The 27,414-nt window shown below is 51.7% G+C and overlaps 1 protein-coding gene across 2 annotated transcripts in view; it reads right to left on the bottom strand.

Moving 5' to 3' along the window:
* Positions 1-2,695: 2,695 nt before the first annotated feature.
* Positions 2,696-27,414, bottom strand: part of PHF21B (PHD finger protein 21B) — a 134,739-nt gene continuing 110,020 nt past the window's right edge. For both annotated transcript variants that reach the window (XM_007976053.3, XM_007976056.3), the window contains exons 6-13: positions 23,237-23,288; positions 20,624-20,700; positions 18,471-18,525; positions 16,828-16,850; positions 14,790-14,948; positions 12,276-12,351; positions 11,839-11,942; positions 2,696-9,634 (exon numbers count right to left, since the gene is read on the bottom strand). In XM_007976053.3, coding sequence (XP_007974244.3) covers positions 9,416-9,634; positions 11,839-11,942; positions 12,276-12,351; positions 14,790-14,948; positions 16,828-16,850; positions 18,471-18,525; positions 20,624-20,700; positions 23,237-23,288 — 765 coding nt within the window. In that variant the 3' untranslated portion in view covers positions 2,696-9,415. The remainder of the gene's footprint in view (positions 9,635-11,838; positions 11,943-12,275; positions 12,352-14,789; positions 14,949-16,827; positions 16,851-18,470; positions 18,526-20,623; positions 20,701-23,236; positions 23,289-27,414) is intronic.

Here is a 27,414-nt window from a genome sequence, read left to right as displayed (position 1 = left end):
CACCATATGTGCAAAGTCTTAAGCTACCAAGATAATCCTATATGTTGTTCATGGATTGAATATTATACACATTGACATATATATAAATATATATATTCTTGTATATATATGTGTGTGTATATATATGTGTATATATGTGTGTATGTGTGTATATGTGTGTGTCTATATATATAGGAAGAATTTTTTTAAAGTGGATGGGAAGAAGATATACCAAACTCCTCACAGAGGAAAGGAACAAGAAGGTCTTTACCTACAGCTGTAAACCTACAGCTGTAAATTTAAAAAATTTATTATTAGGGCTTACAATATTAACGTTAAGTAAACTGAAAGGTAAGGATGTATATTCTGATGCATGGATCAACTACCAAAAAATAATACAAAAAGATATAGCTGGCTGGGTGCAGTGGCTCATGCTTATAATCCCAGCACTTTGGGAGGCCAAGGTGGGTGGATCGCCTGAGGCCAGGAGTTCAAGACCAACCTGGCCAACATGATGAAACCCTGTCTCTACAAAAATACAAAAATTAGCTGGGCACGATGGTGGGTGCCTGTAATCCCAGCTACTTGGGAGGCTGAGGCAGGAGACTTGCTTGAACCCGGGTGGTGGAGGTTGCAGTGAGCCACGATCGCTAGTGCACTCCAGCCTGGGCGACGGAAAGAGACTCTGCCTCAAAAAAAACCCAAACAAACAAAAGAAGATATAGCTAACAAAAAAATTAAAAGTGAAATATTAAAAAAAACTTTTTAGGTTGGGCGCGGTGGCTCACGCCTGTAGCCAAGGCTGGTGGATCACGAGGTCAAGAGATTGAGACCATCCTGGCCAACATGGTGAAACCCCGTCTCTACTAAAAATACAAAAATTAGCCGGGCGTGGTGGCGCACACCTGTAATCCCAGCTACTCGCGAGGCTGAGGCGGGAGAATCGCTTGAACCTAGGAGGCAGAGGTTGCAGTGAGCTGAGACTGTGCCACTGCACTCCAGCCTGGTGACAGAGCAAGACTCTGTCTCAAACAAACAAACACACAAAAACTTAAACCAAAAAAAGTCAAAAGCCAAGATAAGATAAACAGTGGAACAAGAAACCAAATGGGACAAACAGGAGACAAATAATAAAGTTACCAACTGCATCAATAATTATCTCTAATATTAGTGGACTAAACTCCAAAATTAAGGGGCAGATGTCAAAACGGATATAAAAGCAAGAACGAACTACATTCACTTTAAATATAAAGACAGGTTGAAGGTACATGAATACAAAAAGATATACCATGCACACAGTAGGCATCAGGAGTGTGGGGTGTCTATATTAACCTTAGATAAGATAAACTTCAAGACAAAAAGTATCATCAGTTAGAGAGGGTCTTCTGATAGTGATACAATGGTCACTTTATTCAGAAGATGTTAACTATCAAATGTAAATGCACCTAGTATATAGAACTTCAAATACAGGAAGAAAAAAAAAACACAACAGAATTAGAAAGATAGACATTTCATAATCATAGTTGGAGACTTTAGCACCCCTCTCTCATCAACGGAAAGATCAATTTGACAGAAAGTAAAGTCACAGGTAATTTGAACAACTATCAACCACCTTGACCTGATTGATATTTATATAATGTTACCGCCAACAACGAAAGATCAGCTTGACAGAAAGTAAAGTCACAAGTAATCTGAACAACTATCAACCACCTTGACCTGACTGATATTTATATAATGTTACCGCCAACAACAGAAGAATACATATTCTTTTCAAAGTGCACACGCTACAGTCATGAAATACTGACCACATTCTGGAATATAAAACAAGTCTCAATAAATTTAAAGGAATTGAAATCATGTGAAGCCTATAATGAAATAAAATTGAAAATAAAAATAAGTGATATCTAGGTTTCTTTTTTCTTTTTTTAAAAAAGAAAAAGAAACCACACTTTTAAATAATTCACATGTCAAAGAAGATATCATAATGGATGTGAGAAAACAATCTGAATTCAAATCCAAATTAATTTGAATATATGCTAATACGATATGTCAACATTTGTGGAACAGTTAAAACAGTACCTGGAGGGAAATCTAAATGCTTATATTAGGAAAAAAGAAAAAGAAAATTCAAAAATCAACAACTAGTGACTAATCATTATTAAGAAAACAAAATTTATGTATCAAAGTAAACCCACATAAGTAGAAGGAAAGAAATAACAGAAATAAATAACAACAATAAAACAAACAATAGAGAAAATTAACAAAGCCAAAAATTAGCTCTTTGAAAAGATAAATAGAATTCATGAACACATAGCTAGATAGATCAAAATAAATCAGAAATTAAGAATAAAAATTATCACTTTAGAGTCTACAGATAGTAAAATAAGAAAATATTATAAACAGCAAGACAACAAACTCCTTGAATAATTAAACTTACCTGAAACTGAGTATCTGAATAGCCCTGTATATTAAATATGTTGAAAATTTTAAATAGAAAAAAACCTTCTCGTATGTAAAACTCTTGGCACAAATGGCTTCACTGGTGAATTCTAACAAATAAAAAGATCTTCTTTCAGAAAATAGAACATTTCAACTTATTTAATACCATAATATGATGATGATATTGCAAAGAAGTCTATAGGTCAATATCCCTCATAAACATAAATGTGAAAATACTTAAATATTAGCAAATCAAATAAAGCAATATGAAAAAGGATACTATACAGTGACCAAGTTTATTTCAATAATTCAAGGTTGGTTTAACATTTGAAAATCAATATAAGTCATCATATTTCCAGAATACAGGAGATACCCATATTGTTTTAAAAATGAATATAAGTGTTTGACAAAATTTTAAAACCATTTGTGATTTTTAAAAACTCAAAGCAAACTAAGCAGGGACTTTCTATCTACGAATTCATGTACTTAATGGTCAAATGATTGAAACGTTCTCCTTATAAAATCAGAAACAAGACAAGGGTGCCCAGTCTCACCTCTTCCATTCAACACCGTATTGGAGATCCTGACTATCGCAATATGGCAAGAAAACTAATAGGCATAAAGACTCGAAAGAGGGAAGTAAAACTGACTCTACTTGCAGATGACATAATTATTTAAATGGAAAGCATTACGGGGTTTACAAAACAACTACTAGAACTAATAAGAGGATGTGGCAAGGTTTCAGGATGTAAGGCGTATCAGTCACAGTTCATTCAGGAAACAGAAACCACACAATAATTTGAAAAGGGAACATTCAGTGTAAACCATCAGTAGCTATAACAGGGCAATAACTACTAGGGTAGAAACTGATCTCTAAAGAGTACCCTCGGGCTACACGAAAGTATCCTGGGGAGGAACAATGTGGAAGGGGAAGCCCATCCCCAGGCTGAGACTCAGACCTCTTTGGAGAAGGAGCAGCTGCAAGCCCTCTGGGTGCTGAGGTTTGCTGAGCTGGCCGGGCTGGGCTGGTCCACAGTCACTCGCAAGTAGAAAACACCCCTGTGGGTTGCAGGTACCAATGCTGGTGGGTGGGCAAGCAGAGGCTTTCAATAATTAATAAGGTTTGAAAACACCAGTAAGCGGGCTCCCAGGTACTTAAGGCTCACATGGGCCTTTCTTTAGTGCTAGATGATTCTTTCGTGAGGGAACTGGTACAATTCCTGGAGAGGCCTCTTGCTGGCATGGCTTGGGTCATGTAGCCTGTTCATTAACAAATCAACTTGACTGGGAGATGTGGTACTCATATTGTACCATCATGGGCCATGTGCCCCTAGAGGGGCAGAGGAGGCAAACAGGGCAGCTCCAGATGGCTCCAGAGAGCAGAAGCCACAGGGAAGCAGGTTTCAGGCAACCCAAGGAAAGCTGTCTATGATGGGTTTGTCTTAGTCAGTTTCTGCTGCTATAACAAAATACCACAGACTAAGGCTGGGCACAGCGGCTCACGCCTGTAATCCCAGCACTTTGGGAGACCGAGGTGGGCAGATCACCTAAGGTCGGGAATTCAAGACCAGCCTGGCCAACATGGCAAAACCCCGTCTCTACTAAAAATACAAAAATTAGCCTGGCATGGTGGTGAGCACCTGTCATCCCAGCTACTCAGGCGGCTGAGGCAGGAGAATCGCTTGAACCTGGGAGGTGGAGGTTGCAGTGAGCCAAGATTGTGCCACTGTACTCCACCCTGGGCAACAGAGTGAGACTCTGTCTCAAAAAACAAACAAACAAACAAACAAACAACAAACAAAAACACCACAGACTGGGCAATTTACACAGGATAGAAACGGATTTTCTCACAGTTCTGGAGGCTGGGAAGTCCAAGATGAAGGCACCGTAGGTCGGCTGTGTGGTGAGGGCTGCTCTCTGCTTCCAACGGCTCCTCTGGAGGGGAGGAGTGCTGTGTCCTCCTCACACAGCCAGAGGCAGAAAGGGAGAGAGATGAAATACCTTGCTCAAGCCCCTCTTATAAGGGCACCAATCCCATTCACGAGGCAGGCGCCCTCAGGGTCTAATCACCTTGTCAAGGCCCTGCCGCCTAATACTGTCACACAAGCAACACCTGGATTTTGGAGGCGACACATTCAAACCATAGCAGGGTTAAGTTGTGTGCCCCAGGGTTGAAGTCCTAACCCCCAGTACAATGACCCTTATGCAGTGATCCCCACTTATCTGCAGTTTCAGTTATTCATGGTCAACTATAGTCCAAAAATATTAAATGGAAAAGTCCAGAAATAAACAATTCATAAGCAGGGTCCCACCCTGGGTAGGAAGCGTCCCTCCGTCCAGCTACCTGCTCATGAGTCACTTGGCCACCGTCTCGTTGATCAGCTCGGCCATCGCAGTGTCCCTGTGTTTGTGCTCAAGCAACCCTCGTCCCCTACTTAACAATGGCCCCCAAGCAGCAGCGCAGGGATGCTGGCCCTTCGGATCTGCCAAAGAGAAGCTTCCTTCCACGCTGACGGCCTGCCCTGGACAGCCAGCCCACCCTGAGCTGGGCACCCTGCTCTCCAGGGGCTGTATCAGATGGAGCTGGGAGTGGGGGTTCTGGAGTGACCACTATCCCAAACTGAGGGTTGCCCCAGCGCAGGGTCCCCTGGGTGCTGTGGGGTGGGGTGTGCTGAACTACGAGCGGCAGATGTCTGCACGTCATGGGAGCCCCCTTCTAATGGCAGAGCTGTCCCTGGGAGGGAGGGAGGGAGGGAGCCGCTGTTGCTGAAGTAGAGGGGCACGGCAGTGAGGGGTGCTTTGGAGGGAATCCCCTGCATGGTCCGGGAGCTGGAGGTCACAGGAGCCGCCCCTGAGCCCCATCCCTGGCTGGGAGTGAGGCTGCGGTGGAATCGCGTGGGATTGGAGGACAAGGATCGAGTGGAGTCCGGGCACACCCACTCAGAACCTGCAGGATCTCAGGCAATTCCATCGCTTTCCTGGTCTCTGTTTTCTCATCTGCCCGCCCAGCCTCACCTGGCAGCTGGGGTGGCGTAAGGGACTCCCAGGGGAGGGACCGGAACCAGGATGGCGCAGCCCCAAGGCCTGGCACTCTGTCTCTCCAAAGTCTATGCTGGGTGCCAACTGTTTTCCAGGCACTTCTAGATGCTGGGGTTCAGAAAGAAAACCAACCAAACTCCCTGTCTTCCTGAGCAGCCAGACAAAAACCTACAGGGGTGCACACGGCAGGCTGTGGAAGCCCAAGGAACCAAACAGCAGGCAGAAGGACAGGCAATGCCAGAGTCCTGGGGAAGGGGCTGGGAAGGCAGCACTGAGAGGGGGCGGTGCTCAGGGTCAGGTCTTCAGGGAGCCGGCCAGGGAGATGGCTGGGGCAGAGGGCACAGCATGTGCAAAGGTCCCACGGTGGGAGCAAGCGAGGAGGCAGGCAAGGAGGAGAGGAGCAGGGCATAAACCAGAGGCCAGAGCAAGCGGGGCCTGTGGCCCTGGAGGCACAAGTAAGGTGAGTAGGGTGAGGCCTTTAGCTTTTGCTGAACGAGACGCAGGGCAGCAGGGGGGGTTGGTTGGTTTGTTTTTTAGACGGAGTTTCGCTCTTTCGCCCAGGCTGGAGCGCAGTGATGCGATCTCGGCTCATTGCAACCTCCGCCTTCCAGTTTCAAACAATTCTCCTGCCTGAGCCTCCTGAATAGCTGCGATTACAGGCGCCCGGATGACAGGGTTTTAACGGTGTCACCATCACACTAGTCGCTGGGTTGAGAAGAGACTGCAGCGGGTCGAGGGAGAGAGCAGGTGGGCGGCGGCTGCAGGAACCCAGGGGAGATCATGGGGCTGGGACCAAGGTGACGTTGGGGTGGGCAGTGAGACTTGTCCCATCCTGCTTACATCCTGAGGGCGGAGCTGATGGATTTGCCAAGGACCACGTATGCAGGGTGGGAGAGAAGAGCCAAGGGTGACTCCCAGGGTGCCAGCCCCTGCAGCCTGAAGCTCCTCTGAGATGGGGAGGTGGAGGGACTGGCCTGGTGGAGACTGTGGAGCTTGAGACAGCCGCAGCTGTGCAGGGAGTCTGGGGGTACAGATAGAAGCCAGGGGCAGGTGAGGCCGGCCGCAGGAGATCAGAGCACAGACCTGGGCCTGGGCCTTCAGTGATTAGGTAGAAGAGGAGCAAGTCTGGAGCAGAGACCCGGGAGCAGCCACACCAGCGGGAGTGAGGTCCCGGGACCCTCCTTTGGCAGGGGTGTGGCCAATGTGTCCCCAGGTTCCGAGAGGTCTGGGTGATGACCGGGAGCACCCCGTGGATCTGGCCATGGGAGGTCACTACCGACCTGGTGTTCCAGAGGAGCAAAGGGGTGGGGAGCCGGATTGAAAAGGACCCAAGAGGCCTTGGACGCTGAGTGTGGTCTTTTGAGCGGCCCCCAGGAGGGCTCAGGCAGAGTTAACTTGAAACCTGCTCCCCTCCCCCCAAACTATTCTCCCCAGGGTGAGCCATGAAGCGGGACCATGTGGCAGCCCCACACGCCCTCCACCTCTCTGTCCCCTGGATCACCGGACCCCACTTTGGCATCAGACAACAGCCTCTGGCCACAGCTGACTGCCCAGGGGTCAGCCCTGACCCACTGGGTCAATCAGAGCCCCGCCCTGTGCAATGCCAGGAGCTAGGACTCAGGGGGGCTGATTCCCCATGTCCCGTAGGGCCAGGTGTTAGCTCAGCGTGGCTGCAGGAGCGCGTGTATCCACTGCTGGGGGAGAGAGACAGCGGCGATGCTGCCAGGCTGAGAGGCAGGAACCCAAGAGGGAGCAGAGGGCACCACCTTGGGCTCCGCACAGTGAGAGGCCTGCTGCGTTTCCGAGGCTTTCCACCCTCAATCCTAGCCCTAAACGGTCACCCGCCGCCTCTGAGGGCTGGGAATGGGGCTGAGCGAGTGGAGGGCACCGAGCTCTCTCCTCTTTCCCCCTCTCCATCCCTCCCTCTTCGGGGTGGGAAAGGACCCTGATTTCCAGCCTCTCCAATGCCCACCTGGCTGCCCCGGGCACTCCCAGGGGCCTCTCCGCAAGGCAAGGACACCAAAACCACAGGGCTTTGAAATCATCGATCGACTTTAATGCATTGTAAAGAAGGAAAACTACATTGGTGTATTTAAGACAAACACTTTTTCTCTATCCTCACTACCCACTGGACGGTCCTCCTCGGTCCAAAAAAAAAAAACTAACAATCTCAAGACACATTGGCAGCTACCCCTCCCGGGTCCAACCTTTCATATCCTCCCATGACGTTGTTAAAACATTTAACTCAATCCATCCGCGAAGAAAACCAAACCAACAGAAAAGGAAGCTGAAGACATGGACGTCGCAAGCCACGCGGTAATGCATACTTGGCACAGAGTAGCCAATATAGAAGACGTGTGCCTCACACGGTTCGCTTTGTTCATCAATAAAAGAATATAAAAATCTTGTTCACCCAGTGTTAAGTGTATTAAAATAGATCTGTATCATACGGCACAGTTTCTCCCGGAGTCGTGAGAATGACAGGAGGGACCGTGGCAGCTGCGGGATTTGCCGGCCTCCTCGTTCTGCACCTCTGCGTGTGTGCGTGCGTGTCTGTGGTCGTGGCCGCATGCGACGCACACACGCGTGTTCAGTGCAATTCGGCACCATGTGATATGCTCGGGGTGGGAGCCCGTGGCTCCTGGACGCTTGTCCTGTTGTGCTAAGTCCCTCAGGACCGGGACGTGGGAATCGGGCGAGGGTGACAAGCCGGCACTGCCCACCCTGGATGCAGAAGCCCTTGGCAGCAAGTCTGGTCCCCGAAGGTCGGAACCTCCTGAGGCCACCGCCCTTTCTTTCCTCCCCAATCCTCCACCCAGCTCTCAAAAAACCCGCTGGATCTTCCAGCTTGGCCAGGCTTCCCGAGGGGAGGTGTTCCCATTTGTACCTTGAAGCAGAGACTACTAGAAGCAGAAAAGGAGGTCAGCCAGAGTCCCCCCACCATTCACATTAAATGTCTCACAATAAAAACGCCATACAAAAGTGTGAAGTTATTTTTTGGCATAGTGTCTGCACTGGCAAGAAGGGAGGAGTGGAATACTTATCGGCTCTTCCAAATAAGACAAGAAAAGGCTCAGTCATTAAGTTGAATGATTCAACCCCAAAGAGAAAACCTGCCAAACGCCGTCCCCAACAGGGCTGCAGATCCACCCTGCCCAGAAATTCCATGAGAAAAATGCATCAACGGCAACTGAGTCCAAGAGATTGGCAAAAGGAAGGAGGCAGCCTCGAGGGCTCCAAAGACAGAGCAGGAGGGCAGAGGCCCTGGCGGGGATCACTGCAGTGTCCCGGCACCCAGACACGCTCGCCTCTGCCAATGTCTTTCAAGTTAAACAGCTGCAATTCGTAACCCTAATAATACTGACAGAAAGGGGCCTGGGCAGTTCTGCAAAGGCGACGGGGTGCCCCAGGCCCACCCGCACACCCCAGGTGGACCTCCTAGGAGTGTGGGGCATCGGGAAACTACCTAGATCCGCTACCCCGCTTCTCGTCTCAACTACCTCTACCACTCAGCTAGTCCGTGTGTTCTCAGCTTCCCTCCCACAGGACACCAAGAGGCGGTGCCCTCAGCGGGACTGCATGCTGGGCAGTGCGCTTGTCCCCTCCACAGCCTCAGCCTGCCCCTCCAATGGGCCAGAGGGAGGCCGTGGAGAGCAGGGCCTGGAAGCCGGAGGCCCAGGCAGCCCTGAGGTGGCCGGGGGTGGGGCTGTGTGCCACAGCCTGTCATACTCCCACCTGGCTCCTAGGTACCTCCTGTGAGTGTGGAGGGCACAGGGCCGCACCCCCACCTGGTCTTGGCTCTAGGCCTCTCCCCCAGCTCTTTCTCCCTCCTCTCCTCTGTCTGGTTAATTTTTGTCGGAAATTCATAGTGTTTATGAATTAAGGCCGACAGAACCCCCAGGCTGGGTAAGCAGGGTCCCGATAACTTTCCGTGGGTGTGAAGACTGGTCCCTTGGGGTCAGTTGTGGCCCTGGGGGTGCTGGACGGTGGGGTGTGTGGCTGCCACTGAGGGCTTGGTCCAGGGCCCGGCCAGCAGTGGGGCGGGGCTAGTGGTCGCCATGGTGACCTGGAGCAGCTGCTCGCCCTGTATCAGTCTCAGGAGGGCCCGCAGGCGGTCCAGGGATGACTGGGTGCCCCTCTGGCGGGCCAGCAGGCTTGTCTTCAACTCCAGGCATTTCTGTTGGGGCAGAAGGTCAGGGGAAAGGGTCTTAGCATTCGGCTCTACAGCCATCCTGGGGCAGCCACCGTCTGGGCCCCTCTCCCCTCCACTGCAAAGGCCTGCAAGAAACCCGGCTGAGGGCTTCACAAAAGCCAGGCAATGGTACAAATGCAATTAAAGAGCAGTCAGACCCACAGGAGACAATGCTTGTTTTGGAACTTAGGGCTAGAAAAAGTGTGCCTCTGCCTGGGAACGTCCTCCCCATGGCTGTGATGTGACCTCCTCCTCCTCGCTAGCTGCCCACACTCTTCCTCCTCCTCCTGCTGGCCAACCTGCAGCAGCCTCAGAGACCTTTCGCTTCCCTGCCGCCTTTCTGCTCTTTCTCTTGCCTGCTGTGCTGTGTGGTCTTTTCCAGTCTCACTACATACCACCACCACAAGGAAAAGCAGTAAGGACTGATGCCTAGAGTCCCACATCCATCTGCTCTGGGTCAAATACTGCTTGGGCAAATAACCTCCCCAAGATGGTTTCTAAAATGATTATAGGGACAATCACAAAGCCTCTTCATAGCGTTATGGAGAGGATTAAATGAGACACTGCAGTTAAAGAGCTTCCCCAGGGCCCATTACCATCACCATCCTCTAACACATCATCACCACCACTATCATCACCATCACCATGATCACCATTATCACCACCACCGTGATCAGCACCATCAGCACTACCACCATAATCACCATTATCATCACCACCATCACCATCACTGTGGTCTGCATCATCGCCACCATCACCACCATCATCATTACAACCATCACCATCACCATCATCACCACCATCACCACCACTATTATCACCACCACCACTGTCACCATTATCATTGCCACCATCACCACCATCATCATTATAACCATCACCATCACCACCACCATCACCACGATGACGATTATCACCACCACCACCATCACCATAATCACCATTATCATCACTACCATCACCGTGGTCTGCATCATCGCCACCATCATCACCATCATCATTACAACCATAACCATCACCATCACCATCACCATCACCACCACCACCATCACTGTGATCAGCACCATCAGCACCATCATCACCATGATCACCATTATCATCATCAACACCATTAGCATCACAGTGGTCAGCACCATCACCATCACCACCACAATCACCATCATTACAACCATCACCATCCCCATGCCCACCATCACTGTGATCAGCACCATCATCATTACCACCATCACCACCATCACCATCACCATCACCACCATCACCATCACCATCATCACCATCACCATCACCACCATCACCACCACTATCACCATCACTGTGATCAGCACTATCACCACCATCACCACCACAACCACCATCCTCATCATTACAACCATCACCACCATCACCACCACCATCACTGTGATCAGCACCATCATCATTACCACCATCACCATCACCATATCACCATCACTATCACCATCATCACATCACCACTATCACCATCACTGTGATCAGCACCATCATCACCGCCACAACCACCACTATCATATTCCCATCACCACTATCACCACCATCCCCATGACTGCCATCACCATCATCATCACCAGCACAACCATCATCTTCATTATCTTGTCTATCTCCATCCTATGGAGGAGGAATTATGTTCACCTTACACAAGAGGAAATAGATTCAGAGTCAGGGCCCTGCCAAGGGGCCTGAGCAGGGGCACAGCCAGTGTGCTATCAATCGCTTGATAAGTATTTGTTGAATGAGTCACAGCGCTGCCTTCTCCACGTACTGGCTTGCTGGGGGATGCTTGGTGACTCTGTCTTCTTCCTGGGCCTTATAGGTGAACAGTGAAGCTTTGGATCTACACCTATGGTTCTAAGGACACATCTACCTGCCCCCCCAGGCAGGTGTGGTGCACACCTGCACTGCTGAAGGCAGCCTGAACCTACACCTGTGGCTCCAAGGACACATCTGCCTGTCCCCAAGAATTCCCTGGTGCACACCGGCACGGAGGCCAGCCTGGATCTACACCTGTGGTTCTAAGGACACATCCGCCTGTCCCCCAGGCCACGGTGCACACCTGCAGGGCTGAGGCCAGCCTGGATCTACACTTGTGGTTCTAACGACACATCTGCCTGTCCCCCAGACCTGGGGCACACCTGCAGGACTGAGGTCAGCCTCCCCCAGGCCCCGGGGCACACCTGCACTGCTGACGCCAGCCTCCGGTCCCGCTCCTCCAGCTGCTGGTGCTCATTCTGCAGCTCACTGCCTCGTTCCAGCAGCTTCTGCTTCTCCTCTTCTTTGACTAGAAAAGAGAAGGCCAGGTCGCCAGAGAGGGGCAGGTAAGGAGTGGCTGGGCCGTAGAGTAAATGGGAGGGGCAGAAGGGATGGAACCAAGGCCTAGGTCATCCCCCTGAAGGAGCCAGTGGCTGTGGTCAACTGCACAGGACCTGGAGCCACTCTCCCCTGGCCATACTTGCCCCAGACACAGGACCAGTCCCAGGGTCCCACTTTTCAGTGCTCTGGCCCGGAAGGGAATGGACCTTCCCGTCCTCCCACAGGATAAGGTGAGCCCAGAGGCCTGGGTGGGGGAGGAAGGGGAGCAGGGACCCTTTCCCACTCCTTAAGGATGCCTCACCTGTCTTGTGGGTGACATAAGAGTGCACGATGGCCAACATCCCAGTCCAGGGCACGCCCTCGTCTTTCTTTAAGGCCTGGGGAGCAGATGGGGAAATGAAAAAGTGGACAGGCCCAGGACCTGCTGGGACTGGCCACACCCTGGCTGTGTAACCCTGAGAGGGCACGCCCTGAGCCCCAGGGTCCTCACCCAAGACCAGGAGCTGGAGCTGCACCTGCCTCATGGCCCGGCTTACAGGGGCTACACGATAAGATCATCTCCATGAAGCAGGAACGTTCTGGGCCTCTCCTCCTGCTCATCACCAGGGCCCTGAACAGGAAGCGGCTCAAATACTTCTCGAATGATCACTTGTCTTCCTCCCACATCCAGAAGACCTGAAGGCAGCGGCCCCAGGCACGCCAGGGACAAATGGGGAGACTCGATGCCCCCCTACACTATGCTGATGTGGGGAACAGAGTCCTGTTCCCTCTCCACATGCCCTCAAAAAGTTGTGACCAAAAAGAAAGAAGAAAAAAGCAAGAAGAGGCAAAAAAAAAAAAAAAAAAAAAAAAGCTGGGCATTAATCCCAGCAGTTTAGGAGGCCAAGGTGGGAGGATTGCTTGAACCCAGGAATTCAAGATCAGCCTGGGCAACAAAGTGAGACCCAACCTCTACAAAAAATTTAAAAACTAGCTGGTCATGGTGGTGTGTACCTGTGGTCCCAGCTCCTCAGGAGGCTGAGGTGGGAAGACTGACTGAGCCCCGAAGGTCAAGACTGCAGTGAGCTGTGCTCGTGCTCCTGTACTCTAGCCTGGGCAACAGAGCAAGACCCTGTCTACCAAAAAAAAAAAAAAAAAAGGATGGGCAGGCAGCCCCCCAGGGAACAGCCCGACAGCAGCACCTGCCCACCACATCCACTGCCCTTGATCACCACAGAACCAAGGACGATGGGAACTCACAATAGTTAATACTGTTTGAAATAAAGTATTAAAACTCCCCGGCCGGGCGTGGTGGCTCACGCCTGTAATCCCAGCACTTTGGGAGGTCAAGGTGGGCAGATCACCTGAGGTCAGGAGTTTGAGACCAGCCTGGCCAACATGGTGAAACCCTGTCTCTACTAAAAATACAAAAAATTAGCCGGGCGTGGTGGCTCCTGCCTGTAAATCCAGCTACTTGGAAGGCTGAGGAAGGAGAATCGCTTGAACCGGGAGGCAGAGGTTGCAGTGAGCTGAGATCGTGCCATTGCACTCCAGCCTGGGCAACAAGACAAACTCCATCTCAAAAAAAAAAAAAAAAAAAAAGAAAGAAAGAAAAAGAGAGAAAGGTAACTCCCTATGACCACACAAGTCCTACATTTGTGGAAGGCACACTTGCAGCCCAGCACTGCCGCCACCTGCCACCCACCACACTCAGGGGCCACACTCCCAAGCATTTTCTCCCAGGGTTTTTACTCTGCCGTTTTTCTCAGACGGCTGATTCCCAAACTATACAGCAGCTGTAAAGCCTGTTTTTTATTTTTATAATTTAATTCCATATCGTGAACAAGATCCAAAGAATCACACTTTTTGTAAAAACCTGTTGGATGCTGATGGAGTATCTCACTGAGTGTACAGCCGGGATCTTCCACCATCTCCTGCTGTGAGGAGAGGCCATTTCCCCTCTAGTCTTTTGTAAATAAAGGGTGTGGGGCTTCTCTGTGCACAAAACTTTATCCCTATTTGGATTATTTCCTTAGACTAGATTCCCCAAAGCAAGATTCAGGTTTTTAAAAGGCCATTATTGAAAGAAGACCACTATCAGCATCTCATGGGTAGAGGCTAGGGATGCTGCTAAACATCCCATAATAGTCCGGGCACGGTGGCTCACGCCTGTAATCCCAGCACTTTGGGAGGCCGAGGCGGGCGGATCACCTGAGGTCAGGAGTTCGAGACCAGCCTGATCAACATGGAGAAACTCTGTCTCTACTAAAAATACAGTATTAGCCAGGTGTGGTGGTGCACGTCTGTAATCCCAGCTACTCGGGAGGCTGAGGCAGGAGAATCACTTGAACCTGGGAGGCGGAGGTTGCAGTGACCCGAGATCGTGCCACTGCACTCCAGCCTGGGCAACAAGAGTGAAACTTTGCCTCAAAAAAAAAAAAAAAACCCCGTCTACTAAAAACACAAAAATTCGTTGGGTGTGGTGGCGGGCGCCTGTAACCCCAGCTACTTGAGAGGCAGGGGCAGGAGGATCACTTGAACCCAGGAGGCAGAGGTTGCAATGATCCGAGATCGTGTCACTGCACTCCAGCCTGGGCAACAGAGTGAAACTCTGTCTCAAAAAAAAAAAAAAAAAAAAAAAAAAAATTCCATCATAAACAGGATGAAGTTCCACAACCAAGGATTATCCAGCCCCAAATGTCAATTGTGCTGAGGCTGAAAAAGCCTGACTATACCCAAGCCCTTCTTTTCACCCCTCCTCTGCCCTCCCTGCCTCTGCCTACGGTGGGGACCTCCACGCCAGTCTGGGGTGAGGGGGCCACACAGTCTCCCATACCTTCTGCTGGCACCTGGGGCACACCCACACGCCCTTGGGCGCCGTCTTGAGGGGCGGGTCCAGGCAGCTGAGGTGGTAGGCCCCCGGGCAGGTGCCACAGGGCTGCAGGTTGGCCCCTCGCTTGCAGGCAGCGCAGTGCTCATCATGGGTGATCTCGTTCTGGAAGAGAAGGGAGGGCAGGAGGCAGGTCAGCCAAGCCGGGTCAGCGAGGGCCGGGTCGCCAGGGTCAGGCCCAGGCAGCTGTGTCTGATCCACGTGTGGCCACTCTTCTGCCAACGTTTCCCAGCAAACGTTCTATGGAGACAGAGGGATAAACTCTGGAGGGCGACAGTGTGGGGTCAGGCCTGGACCCTGGGAGGAGGCGGGGCACCCACAGGGCCAGGTTTACTAGGGGCTGGGGCTCTGAGCATCGGAGTCGGGCCTGGTTCTTCTGTGTTAAGACCTGGACCCCAGGTGCGGGCGACAAGGCACGGTGTCCTGCTGTGGCCGAGAAAACAGCCCTCTCAGGGTCTGTGCTGCACCAGAGGTCCATGTGCGGGGAGCGGGGCCAGTGATGCGTGCAGCACTCCCTCCCCGCCCCCACTGCTTATGTGGACGCTGCCTGGAGGGGCGGCGTGGCCCACTCAAGACCCTGTAGGTCCGGGCGCGGTGGCTCAAGCCTGTAATCCCAGCACTTTGGGAGGCCGAGACGGGCGGATCACGAGGAGATCGAGACCATCCTGGCTAACCCAGTGAAACCCCGTCTCTACTAAAAAAAAATACAAAAAACTAGCCGGGCGTGGTGGCGGGCACCTGTAGTCCCGGCTACTCGGGAGGCTGAGGCAGGAGAATGGCGTAAACCCGGGAGGCGGAGCTCACAGTGAGCTGAGATCCGGCCACTGCACTCCAGCCTGCCAGCAGAGCGAGACTCTGTCTCATAAAAAAATAAATAAAACATAAAAGACCCTGTACTCTCTGTTCGCCATCCATGTGTCAACAGCATGCTCCAACTTCAGAGCTGGGAAAGAGCAGAGAACTCTCCTCTGGGATGGCCACAAGGACACTGGATGTCCCTGCCGAAGGGGCAGCGCCCTCAGAGATCCCCATCTCCACCCTCTGTGTCATGCAAAGGCCCGGTGGGGGGGGTGGGGGACAGGCGGTTGTCACACAGCAAGCTGAAGGTGGAGTCGGGACCAGCATCCAGACTGCCTGCCTCGAAGCCGAGGCCCTCCCAAGTCTGAGGGCTGTGTGGGGACAGGGCCCAGGGTCCAGGTGTCCCCTGTCCCCAAGCCTGCCCTAGATGAGCACAAGGTGTCTGCAGACAAACACCACCAGGCCCCCCAGCACCAACCTGTGCCATTGCAGGGCTATTGTGAAAATGACACAGCCTAACCGGAGTTGACGGCAATCATCACCTACTGCTTCTTAGAGGCTTGACCGTTACAAATATGCAGGGACTTGAATGTTCTTTTAGAATTAGATCAGAAATTCAGTGAAGAAAAACACTGAATAAATTCTGAGACCATGCCATGAACGAGGTCATGACCAGCCAATGTTCTGGGAATCAGGGATGTGGTGTGTGCATGGGTAGGGGGTGGGGGCCCCACAGGATCACAGAAATGTGGGTGTGTGGGGTGAATCCCTGGGGATTAACAAGTCCAGCCCCTTTTTGGACGGGTCACGGAGGACCAGGGAGGGCCAGCTCTGTCCAGGTCACACTGAGGCCAGTGGAGCCAGGGTGGAGGCCAGGGGGCACCATCTGGCTGCTTCCAGTTGGGCCTTAGTGGCCCCCACAGTCTCTGTATCCTCAGTTCTGAGCAGGGAGGGCTCCTGTTTGAAGCTGACAGCAGAGCCCTGTGGCAACACCCGACTTGACACTGCCTGGCAGGCTGGAAAGCTGGCTGAGTGTTGCACAGAGCTCTTAGCACCTAAGGGCAGAACCGAAAGGCCTTCTGCACCACCCAGGCTCTTTCCCTCTTTCTAGGAGGGACCCTACAAGGACTGTACTGAAAACATTCTCCACCCCTGAGGTGTGAAGACGGAGGGAGGGGACACGTACCTTCCAGCAGGGGTCCTCATTGGCTAGCACAGGGAAGAAGGGCGGAGAACATGTTAGTGGCCGTCGGAGGAGCACGGATCAGGACTGGAGTCCATGAGGCCTCATGTGGCAAGGGCTCTTGCCCCGGGGCATGATGGGAGCATCACAAGGCCCCTGTGATACCTGGGCTCTCACCCCAGTGCATGATGGGAGTATCACAAGGCCCCGTGATACCTGGGCTCTCACCCCAGGGTATGATGGGAGTATCACAAGGTCCCCGTGATACCTGGGCTCTCACTCCAAGACATGATGGGAATATCACAAGACCCCTATGATACCTGGGCTCTCACCCCAGGGCATGATGGGAGTATCACAAGGCCCCTGTGATACCTGGGCTCTCACCTCAGGGCATGATGGAAATATCACAAGGCCCTGTGATACCTGGGCTCTCACCCCAGGGTATGATGGGCCTATCACAAGGCCCTGTGATACTTGGGGTCTCGCTCCTGGGCAGGATGGGAGTAAGGGTCTCTGCCCTGATCACAGCTAGGAGCCACCATGGGAACAGGCTCATGTGGGCCCCGTGCTCACTGAGGACATGGTGGTAGTGAGCTGCCCGGGGAAAGGAACCATCGCTCCAGGAACCCCTCAAAGTGACTTATTTTCAACTCTTTTTTGACTGTAATCCACTCATTCTAGTAAATGATACCAAACCACACATTTTAATGATCGCAAACATAGGTATCTTTCAGGCTCTATATCAGATCTGTCTGCAAATAATGCCACCCAGCGGGAAGAACAGTTCCGGCGTCTGCACAGCACTCGACAGCTCACAACGCGCAGTCACACTCACCCCTCAAGTCACTGTCCCAGCTCTGAGAAGCAGGTGGCTATGGGCCCACTTTCTAGAGGCCCAGGGAGGGATGGTGACATGTTGAAAGCTACACAGAATCCCAGGAAGCTGATCGTCACTTCCTGCCGTGGGACTATGGTTTTCTAACTGAAGAGAACTGGCAGCTTCCTGCTGCTGTCTGAATGCAGGGTCGTGGCTCCCTGAGGTCCTGCACTGGGGCACGGCTGGCAGAGGAGGGAGGGGCACTGCAGACTCAGGTAGAGGCCTCAGGCCAGGTCCCAGCCTGAAAATCTGGCCCAATGCTTTCTATAGAAGGAGCCCTCCACCCAGAGCAATGCACACAGCGAGGCAGAGGCAGAGCTGGGCTGAGACCCCCACCCCAGTCTAGCCTGTGCTCTTCCAATGCCCAGAGCAGGCAGAGGAGGGTGGGCAAGGTGTGGGCTGAGTGGCACCAGCCTAGCCCAGGAGTATCAGAGGCTGACTGCGTGCGGGGAAGAGGTCGTCTCCAGGGGAGTGTGGAAGCAGCAGCATCTGGCTGGGTCACACCTGCAGATGCCACATCGGTCATGCTCACACCTATGGCCCAGGCTGTGGACCTCCCCCAGACCACAGCTCCAAGCTCACACACAGGCTGCAGGAGGAGCGGGGAGGTGGGAGGCTCCTCTCAGCATAGCGTCCTCACCTTCCTCTGCCCAGGTCAGCCCAGTGGGAGGCAGGCAGCCCTGCCCAGGCCCAGGCGTGGAGGACCACCCAGGGATGACTCCCCGTGGCCCTGAGCAGCTCTGGCAGAAAGCCTGAAGCCGGTGCTTACCTCTGGCTGTGAGGAACAGGGGGTTGTTGAGATAGCTGGAGGCCAGCCGTTTCCTCTGCAGGGACAGAAAACAAAACACCACACCCCATCGTCTGCAGGCTCTCCTCGGTGGTGACGCCACCCCAGGTCAGGACTCACTCTGGGACAGGGTCCCCACCCAGGGCTGCAGGCTCTGGCTGAACACCCCCTGCCAGGGGCAGAAAGAGGAACAAATACAAGGCAGAAGGACACAGGGATGACTGAGGGCGGGGTGGGGCAGGGAAGTCGACAAAGGCTCTGCCTGCAGGAGGTCTAGGACACCCTCTCTGCCCCTGTGGGTGCATCTAGCTCACAAAGGGCCGTCCGTGGAGCACATCAGTCACATGGTGCACGTCACATTCTCCACCTATCTCCTGCCTCTCAACTGGGTCTGGAGTCAGGTGGAGAAATGGGTGTTACAGACTGGCTCCCCCAGATGCCACTTCTTGGCATGTGGCCTTAAACATCACATGTGGACAAAGGTTTCTGGAACATTCCAGAAGAGCAGCCTTAGTCCTGGCTTTGGCAACCACAGGCCACACCGGTCTAGACCTTGGTGGTTCGAAGTGGCTTTGGCTGCGGCTGTCGTAGAACTGTGTTGCTGGATTTGACACCATTTCTCTCGGTGTGGTCAGGCTGTGGACCTGGGGAAGGGCCCCCTTGGGCTGTGTGCCTGTTCCAGGCTCAGGGTCGCGGGATCTTGGGTTGACTCCTGACCTGCTTACACCGTCTCTGGCCCTGGCCTCAGACTTGGGAGCCTAGGGTAATGCCTCGTCCACAGAGCAGCCCGCATTTTCACGAATGAACAAATCTAAAGGAATGGAGCCCTCACTGTCTGGAGAACATACCATTTCCTTGGGTGGAGGCTGAAAACACTTCCACGATGTTCTAAGGGTCCAAGTCGGGGGACAGGGCTTGCTCAGATGAAGGAAGAGGAAGTGAATGGTGTGAAATGGCCCATGTGGGGCACGTTCTTGGAACAGGAGCAGGGCAGGCAGAAGCAGAGGAAAGGCGTGGACAGGCTGACGAGGCCAGAGGACGCCCCACGGTGGGCTCTCCCCATAGACAGGGCAATGGCAGGGCCTGGAACTGGCTGCCACTCTGTGCCAAATGCCTCCTTCCCACTTAAGCTCAGGCTCCCCAGACTCAGGATTCCAGACAGTGGCCCAGACTAGCCCGCACCCTGGGAAGTGAGACCGCACTTTCCTTGCCTTCCTGCAGATGTCACAGAGCTGGCGTCTGCAACACACCAGGCACTGACTTTGGGGGACATCGTTTCCCTCAGGACAGCTGCCCCAAGCTCTGGACTTCAGAGCTCTAAGGAAACGGCTTCCATTCCGGAGAAAGGCTCCAAGACACTGCCCCTAAGAAAGCCCTGAGCCTCAGAGCTAAACGTCCCAACAGACCCTGCAGAGCTGGCTTTGGGGAGATGACACTAGGATTTTGACCGAAGAATTCTGGACTGTCATTTACAAGGGCAGGAAGGTATCATTTATGATCTGGTTTTTCCCCGGGGACAAGCTCACGGGAGAGGACCTGGTTCCCCTAAGGCGTCCTGAAGTTCCAACCCTGCTGCACTGGACCCATTTTGGTGCAGGCTCTCGGTTTCCCACCCCCATCCCTGGGGATGGACGCTCCAATTGACAGAAGGGAAGGGCACTGGCCACAACCACCCAGCCCCTTCTGGGCCTTCCTCTATGGTGCTGCCTGCTCCAGGCTGTATACATCCTCAGCCTCTCCCAGCCATGAGTCGACGGCACAGGCTCTAGATGAGGAGTGACACGGTCCAGGCAGGCCAGGGTGTCCAGCCTTGCCTGTGACCCGGGATTTGCCCTATCATTCAGGGTGAAGAGTCTAGAAGCCGGTGCACCTCACATGAAGCCATGCTCCCCAGGGCAGCCTCCATTAGGAATAAACTGACGTCTCCTCTTCTGCATCTTCCTATCAATTGATTCTGAACTCGGAGGTGATGAGAGAGGTATTATTTACAGTCATCCCTCGGCCCCACGCCCAGGAGGGAAAGACAAGGCGAGTGGTTAGGAAAGCAAATGAGGGAGGCCCTGGAGTTTTTCCTGGAGGCTGTGCACTGGGAGCCCCCCACCCTCCTGGTGGCATGGGGCTGGCAGGTCCCCCACCTCGGTCTCCAGGAGGCCGCTGTAGGCAGGGTTGGCTGTGCTTCTTCTCTTCCGCTCCTGTCGCTTGCTCTGGATTTCTGGAAAGGCACAGACACAGCAGTTACTGGGTCCTGCCTGCCCTGGGAACCCCAAATGCTTCCTCGTCAAGCCCTGGGCACCACCATCTCCTCCTGCTCTGAAGCCTGTCTGCTCAGCATCCATGCCACAGGGTGGCCCAGGGCAGGTTAGGGCCTCCAGGAATCACTGACTCCATGGCAGGACAGCTTTGGTGGCCTCAGGCTGAACGACAGATTGCAGGGAGGGTGGCAGGTACCCAAAATCCAGGTGCCCACTCTTAGCATGGGGTCCTCCTTGTGTGTCCTTATCTGGCCCATGGCCATTATTTGGGACCTGCAGGATGGCGGATACCCACCGGTCCGGTGATACCCACTGGTCTGGTGATACCACTGGCCCAGTGAGCTGCAGGGTAAGGCTCCCAGCTCCCGGAAGCCCAGGAGCAAAGCTTCTACCCAGGTGGCCCCTGCCCCAGCGCAAACCCCGGCAGGAATCCTTCGTGTGCGAGTGAGGGGCACGGCCACCTTGATGGTGTCTTCTTTTCCTCTTTCTTTGCTTTGACCCCCAGGCAGGACCCATGGCCTGCCTCTCCGTGTGCAGCTGTGCTAGCATCTTCTAATCTCTGTCTCCCAGCCCTAGTTTCGCTCCTTAAACCTTTTCAATATTACTCAGCCTGTTTTCTATAAGGCGCTCAGACCTTCTGTGGAAGAACACAGGGTCTCAAGAAAGAATTATTTAAGGATATCACAGCAGAGGCTGGGGAGAGGTTTCCAAATGAGGACAATTTATAAGACCAAGAATGATCACACCTATTTGGAAAGCACTTTGCGCTGTCGCTCACCAATCCCACAAAGTTTACAGGCGCAGTTTTCCCTGTGTTGCAGATGAGGAAATTGAGGTTTGGAGTGGGGAAGCACCTTGCCCAGGGACTCTGGCCAGTGCACAGGCAGGACCTGAGCATAAGACTTCTGTTCCCACAGCCGCATGCTGCCTCCGTGGTGCCGTGGTTTCGGTCGGAGATTAAACCGTTCCCAAAGGCACGCCGAGGGCAGCGGGATTCATCACACTCACGCTCACACCATCAGGCGGGGACTCGCAGATGTTCTTACGGAGGGTTACAAAGGAACCTTGGCTGGAGAGTAATGCCTTCCAACCACGCACGCAGAAGGGAGGGGAAGGCCAGGGGCAAGGGTTGCTTGCAGGGGGCTTCCCTGCCCAGGGATCTGGAAGGCTGGGGCTCTTCCCTGGCCCTCCCCACCCGGGTTGCTGCCAGGGAGCAAGTCAGACCCAGGCGACATGAAGGGACAGGGCTCTCTTCTTGGAGCCTGCATGGCACACTGGGGTCCCCGCGTGCTGGGCTCTGCTGAGCTCGGGAATGCTTGCTCTGCTCCCACTTGCCCCGGATAAGCTGTATGACCTCAGCCAGGTCCCTCCCTTCCCCTGGGCTTCGGTCGCTCACCTGCTGCCATAGAGATAAACTACCTTAAAGACCGCTAGTGCCTCGGGCACTGCGGGGGTTCACTTCATTCCTTCTCGCGTTTAGGGAGAGGAACGTCAGCGAACCTTCCTGCATCCCGGTTTACCAGGGTACATGCTTCCCCTTTATGAAACGCCTTTGCAGGTGAGATGGGTGTGGTGGAAAACGTTCTGGGTTGGGAGTTAGGAGGCCCGGATTCCAGCCTGGGCCTGGTATTAACTGGCGAGGGAATCAGCTTCCCTGGCCTCGGTTTCCCCATGGGGGCTTCTCCAAGGGGGCTGGTTTTGAGGCTTCCCAGGTCCTAAGATTCTACGACAATGTTCACGGCTCACTTGAGATCGCCCTTGTCATTCTGCGATGATGTTCATGGCCCATGTGAAGCTGCCCTCATCATTCCGAGATGATGTTCACGGCCCACATGAAGCTGCCCTCATCCATAAGGTCACACAGCCCCTTCGTAGAGTCACAGTCCCGTCTGCTCAAATAAACTACTGTTCCAATTTTGATGGACACATTTGGTGGCACACATGAAGTCCGCAGGCTAGTCTGACGGCAGGCGAGCTGGTGGCCAACTCTCCCACTGTGCTGGGCACTGCTTCCAACAATCCCCCAGACAGTTCAGCCACCACCCATTTTACACAGGAAGAGACTGAGACACACAGAAGTAACCTGCCCACACTTGAGAAAGTGGCGGGAACGGGCAGTCTGCCTCTTGTCATTTCCCTGTGTTGAGGACAGGGAACCCACACGGTCCCTCCGCTGAAACGAGGAAGTGCCACAGTGGGTTTTGTGCATAGTCATGGAACCAGGGCGAGCCTGGAAGGTTTCTCCGTCTTGTGTGTCTTTGATGACAGCCACCCAGCCTCAGGCACTTGGGGCAGACCTCCTGGGAGGTGGTTCATACACAGACGCTGCCATCTGAGCCAGGACATCCTGAGACCCACTGCAGCAGTGTGAAGCCACGCTCCACCCACACCAGCTGCTGCTGAGGCCCAGACCGCCCGACATCACGCCTGGCCCCCAACACCCCGGCTTTCGGGTCAGTCCCAGCCCAACTTGCTGCTACCTGGATCCTTCCTTACCTTCCAAGTGTTCCGTGGTAACCAGGCCTAGCGCTACCATGAAGGCGATTTTCTGAGGGAAGGAACAGACAAAGGAGCATTAACACAAATGTCAACGTTCATCCATGCACTCAACAAACATCTGCTGCGGCAGGTGCAGGGCGATACTTCATGGTGCCCCAACCGCAGAGACCCCCAACTCCAGACGCCAAGTCAGTTTCTAAGAAACATGGGAAAATAGGATTCCCAGAGAGAGCATCTACAACTCAATTTGGAGGAGCTCCTTGAAAACACTGGATACACATATTCAAACACACTTTAAAGGGCGAAGGTGCACATAGCTGGGCTAATCCTTCTGGGTACCCCAACCGCTGAGGCCTCCAACTCCAGACACCAAGTCAGTTTCTAAGAAACACAGGGAAATAGGATTCCCAAAGAGAGCATCTGCAGCTCAATTTGGAGGGGCTCCTTGAGAACACTGGATGCATGTATTCAAATATACTTTATCTTTTTTTTTTTTTTTTCCTTTTTGTGGAGAACGGGGTCTCGCTATATTACCCAGGCAGGTCTCGAACTCCTGGGCTCAAGCTATCTTCCCACCTCTGCCTCCCTGAGAGCTGGGATTACAGGCGTGAGCCACCACGCCTGGCCTCTCAAATATACTTTAAAGAGCTAAGGTGCACATAGCTGGGCTAACCACTGTCACTGGTTCGTAACACTTTTGCTCCACTGGTCCTTTCATGGCTTTCATTTATTTAATAATAAATTGAACATCATGAACCTACTAATAAACTCAAAACCTGACACTTGACCCATAAGTTGCATCTCTTCTGTGTTCCTCCCCTTATCTCATTCTTTTTACCCTCATTTCTAGTGATCCTAATCCTTCTCGTTTTGTAATGACCATTTCCTTGACTTTGTATACACATGCATATATTTCTATCACTTATGAAACAGGGTGGCACTTAGTTTTATTTTATTTTATTTTGTTTTGAGGCAGGGTCTCTCTCTGTTGCCCAGACTGGAGTGCACTGGAATAATCACGGCTCACTGCAGCTTCAATCTCTGGGGCTCAAGTGAAAGTGATCCTCCCGCCTCAGCCTCCCGAAGAGCTGGGAGCACAGGTGCGCACCACTGTGCCCAGCTAATTTTTGTATTTTTTGTAGAGATGGGGTTTTGCCACGTTGCCCAGGCTGGTCTTGCAAGCCTGCCCCAGCCTCCCAAAGTGCTGGGATTATAGACCTGAGCCACCATGCCCAACCCTTACCTGTTTTTGACTTGTGAAAAGGTCATGACGCTGTATTGTCTACAGAGCTCACTAGGGCATTTTTTTTTTCATTCGACATTCTTCGGTGGTGAAAGGTAGAAATTTAGAATGGCCCCCGAGCCCCTAGCCTGCAGTGTGGCCACACCATATCATTCCCTGCCTTGAGTGTGGGCAGGACTGAAAATACCATGGGATTAGGTAACATCACAGGGCAAAGAGGTGCTGGAACCACTCCTGTGGCATTTATGTTACATAAGATCCCTGTTGGTGACTGGAGTGAGGCTCTCTTGCCGGCCTCGAAAGACAGCCTGCCAGGGGTTCTGCGGCCACCACGCTGTAAGACGACTAACCCCAGAGCCTCACTCAGGGCCAGCCACAGAGTAGGTGCTCATGAGTATTTGATGAACCCGTGACTCAGTGTTTCCTTGTCTGGGATATGACTTGCAATATATTTTCCCCGTTTATCTTTTATTTATGGGACTGGCTTATTTATTGTAGCTTCAGATTTATAGGGAAGTTGCAAGATTCATTCCTGAGAGTTCCTGTATACCCACACCCAGTTCATCACAACTAAAGAGCCAACATCAGTACATTATTATCAGCTAAAACCCATATTTTATTTGGATTTCTTTAGTCTTGTTTGTTTTTTAGAGACAGGGTATCACTCTGTCAACCAGGCTGGAGTGCAGTGGCTCACTGCAGCCTCAAACTCCTGGGCTCAAGCAATTCTCCTGCCTCAGCCTCCCAAGTGGCTAAGACTACAGGTGCACGCTACCACACCCAGCTAATTTTTAAATTTTTTGTAGAGACGAGGTCTTGTTATGTTGCCCAGGCTAGTCTCAAACTCTTGGCTTCAAGCGATCCTCCCACCTCCGCCTCTGGAAGCGCTGGGATTACAGGTGTGAGCCACTGTGCCCAGCCCTTCGTTTTTCTGTTCCAGGATCCCACATGGTATTTAGATACCATGCTTCCTTGCACTCTTCTGGGTTGTGAGAGTTTCTCAGCAAGTTTTTTTTTTTTTTTTTTTTTAATGACCTGGACAGCTTGAGGAGGACTGATCAAGTATTTTGCAGAAGCACCCTCACTTGGAATTTGTCTGGTATTTTCCTCATGAGTGCAGAGGGGTGGTGTTTGAGGAGGAAGACCACAGAGGTAACACACCTTCTCATCACATCAGAGCAAGGGCACAGACCATCCACCTGTCTCATCACTGCTGGTGACCCTGGTCACTGGCTGAAATGTGTCTGCCAAGCTCCACTCAAAGTCACTGTTTCTGCGCCCGCCCCCCGCCCTCATACCGTGCTTGCTGGGAGTCAGTCACCATGGACAGCTCACACTTAAGGAGCTGGGAATCAGGCTCCACTCAGGCTGGGCTTTTTTTCATCTTGTTGCCATTCATCTCCATATTTTTTTTTTAAAAAGTATCAGTTTTTAAATTGTAGTTAAAATTTTAAAAGTACCAATTTTTAATTTTTAAAATTTTAAATTAAATTGTAATACAATTTATCAATATTTTCTTTTGCAGTGTTTTTATTTTTTGGATCCTGGCTAGAGGTGCTGAGGTAATAAAATAATTTTAGTCTCTATAGTTTCACTTTTACATTTAAATTTTTGATCCATTTGGAACGGATCCTGGTGTGCACGGTGGGAAGTGGGGGCTCACTGTTTTCTGTGTGGCTACCATTTGTTCCAATACCACTTACTGAAAATTCCATCTTTCCATGTTTCACTGACTTAAGGAGCCACTTTAATCATACACTAAATTATCATAGATTTATTTGGGTCTATTTCTGGGTCTTCTGTTTTGTTCCTTAAATCTGTCTCTCCAGGAGCTACTGCCACACGTTCCGTTCTCAAGGCTTTAGGGTCTATTTTAATAGCCTGGAGGATTAGAATATCTCTTCACTGTTTTTCCTGTTCAGTTTCCTGGCTCTTCTTATTTTTTATGTGAAATTTAGAAACCATCTTAAGGAGTTCTAAGAATGAGGGAATCAGTTGGTGGATTTGCTGGAATGTTAAAATTATAAATTAACTTTGGGCATAATGACAGTTTCATATTGTTAAGTTTTCCTACTTAAAGCTATGACATGCCCCTCTGTTCTTATTCTTCTGTTTTTGAGACGGAGCTTCGCTCTTGTCACTTAGCCTGGAGCGCAATGGCGCAATCTTGGCTCACTGCAACTTCCACCTCCTGGGTTCAAGCGATTCTCTTGCCTCAGGCTCCCAAGTAGCTGGGATTACAGGTACCTGCCACCAAGCCCAGCTAATTTTTGTATTTTTAGCAGAGACAGGGTTTCAACATGTTGGCCAGGCTGGTCTCAAACTCCTGACCTCAGGTGATCTGCCTGCCTTGGCCTCCCAAAGTGCTGGGATTACAGGCGTGAGCCACTACACCCAGCCTCTTCCTCTTTCTTCTTCTCTTTTCTTCCCTCTCCTTCATTCTTCTCCTCCTCCTCCTCTCCTTCTCCTTCTTTTCTTCTGTCTTAAGGGGTTTTAAATTTTTCCTCAAATAGCTATTGAATATTCGTATTATGTTTATTCATGGCATTTAATCTTTTTGCTGCAATCGTAAATGGGGTTGTGTATAAAAAGCTTCTAACAGGTTGCTGTGTTGCTGTGAAGATTAGTGATATTTTTACATTAATTTTACACCCTGCTGCAATGCCAAATTCTCTTATTGTCTGCAGCTTTTTCAGCCATTCTCTTGGGTTTTCCAGATCATCTTGAATAGTTTACTCCTTTCCAATTTTTACTTCTATGCTGTTAAAAATAGTTCTTTAATTTTTCAGCTTTAAAGGGTATTTTCTGATTCATTTAAAGTCCCAACTGCTACAGATAAGCTAATCTGAGAACTCTTTCCAGTTCCCACCTTCTTTGCCTCCTTCTCCTCTCAATTTTACTTAAATGAATCTTTTATGTATTATCGGAGCAC

This window comes from Chlorocebus sabaeus, chromosome 19 (assembly GCF_047675955.1).
Source record: "Chlorocebus sabaeus isolate Y175 chromosome 19, mChlSab1.0.hap1, whole genome shotgun sequence".
In the NCBI taxonomy this organism is placed as follows: domain Eukaryota; kingdom Metazoa; phylum Chordata; class Mammalia; order Primates; family Cercopithecidae; genus Chlorocebus; species Chlorocebus sabaeus.
Note: the sequence above shows the minus strand (reverse complement) of the source record. Positions and strands in the feature narration are given on the sequence as shown.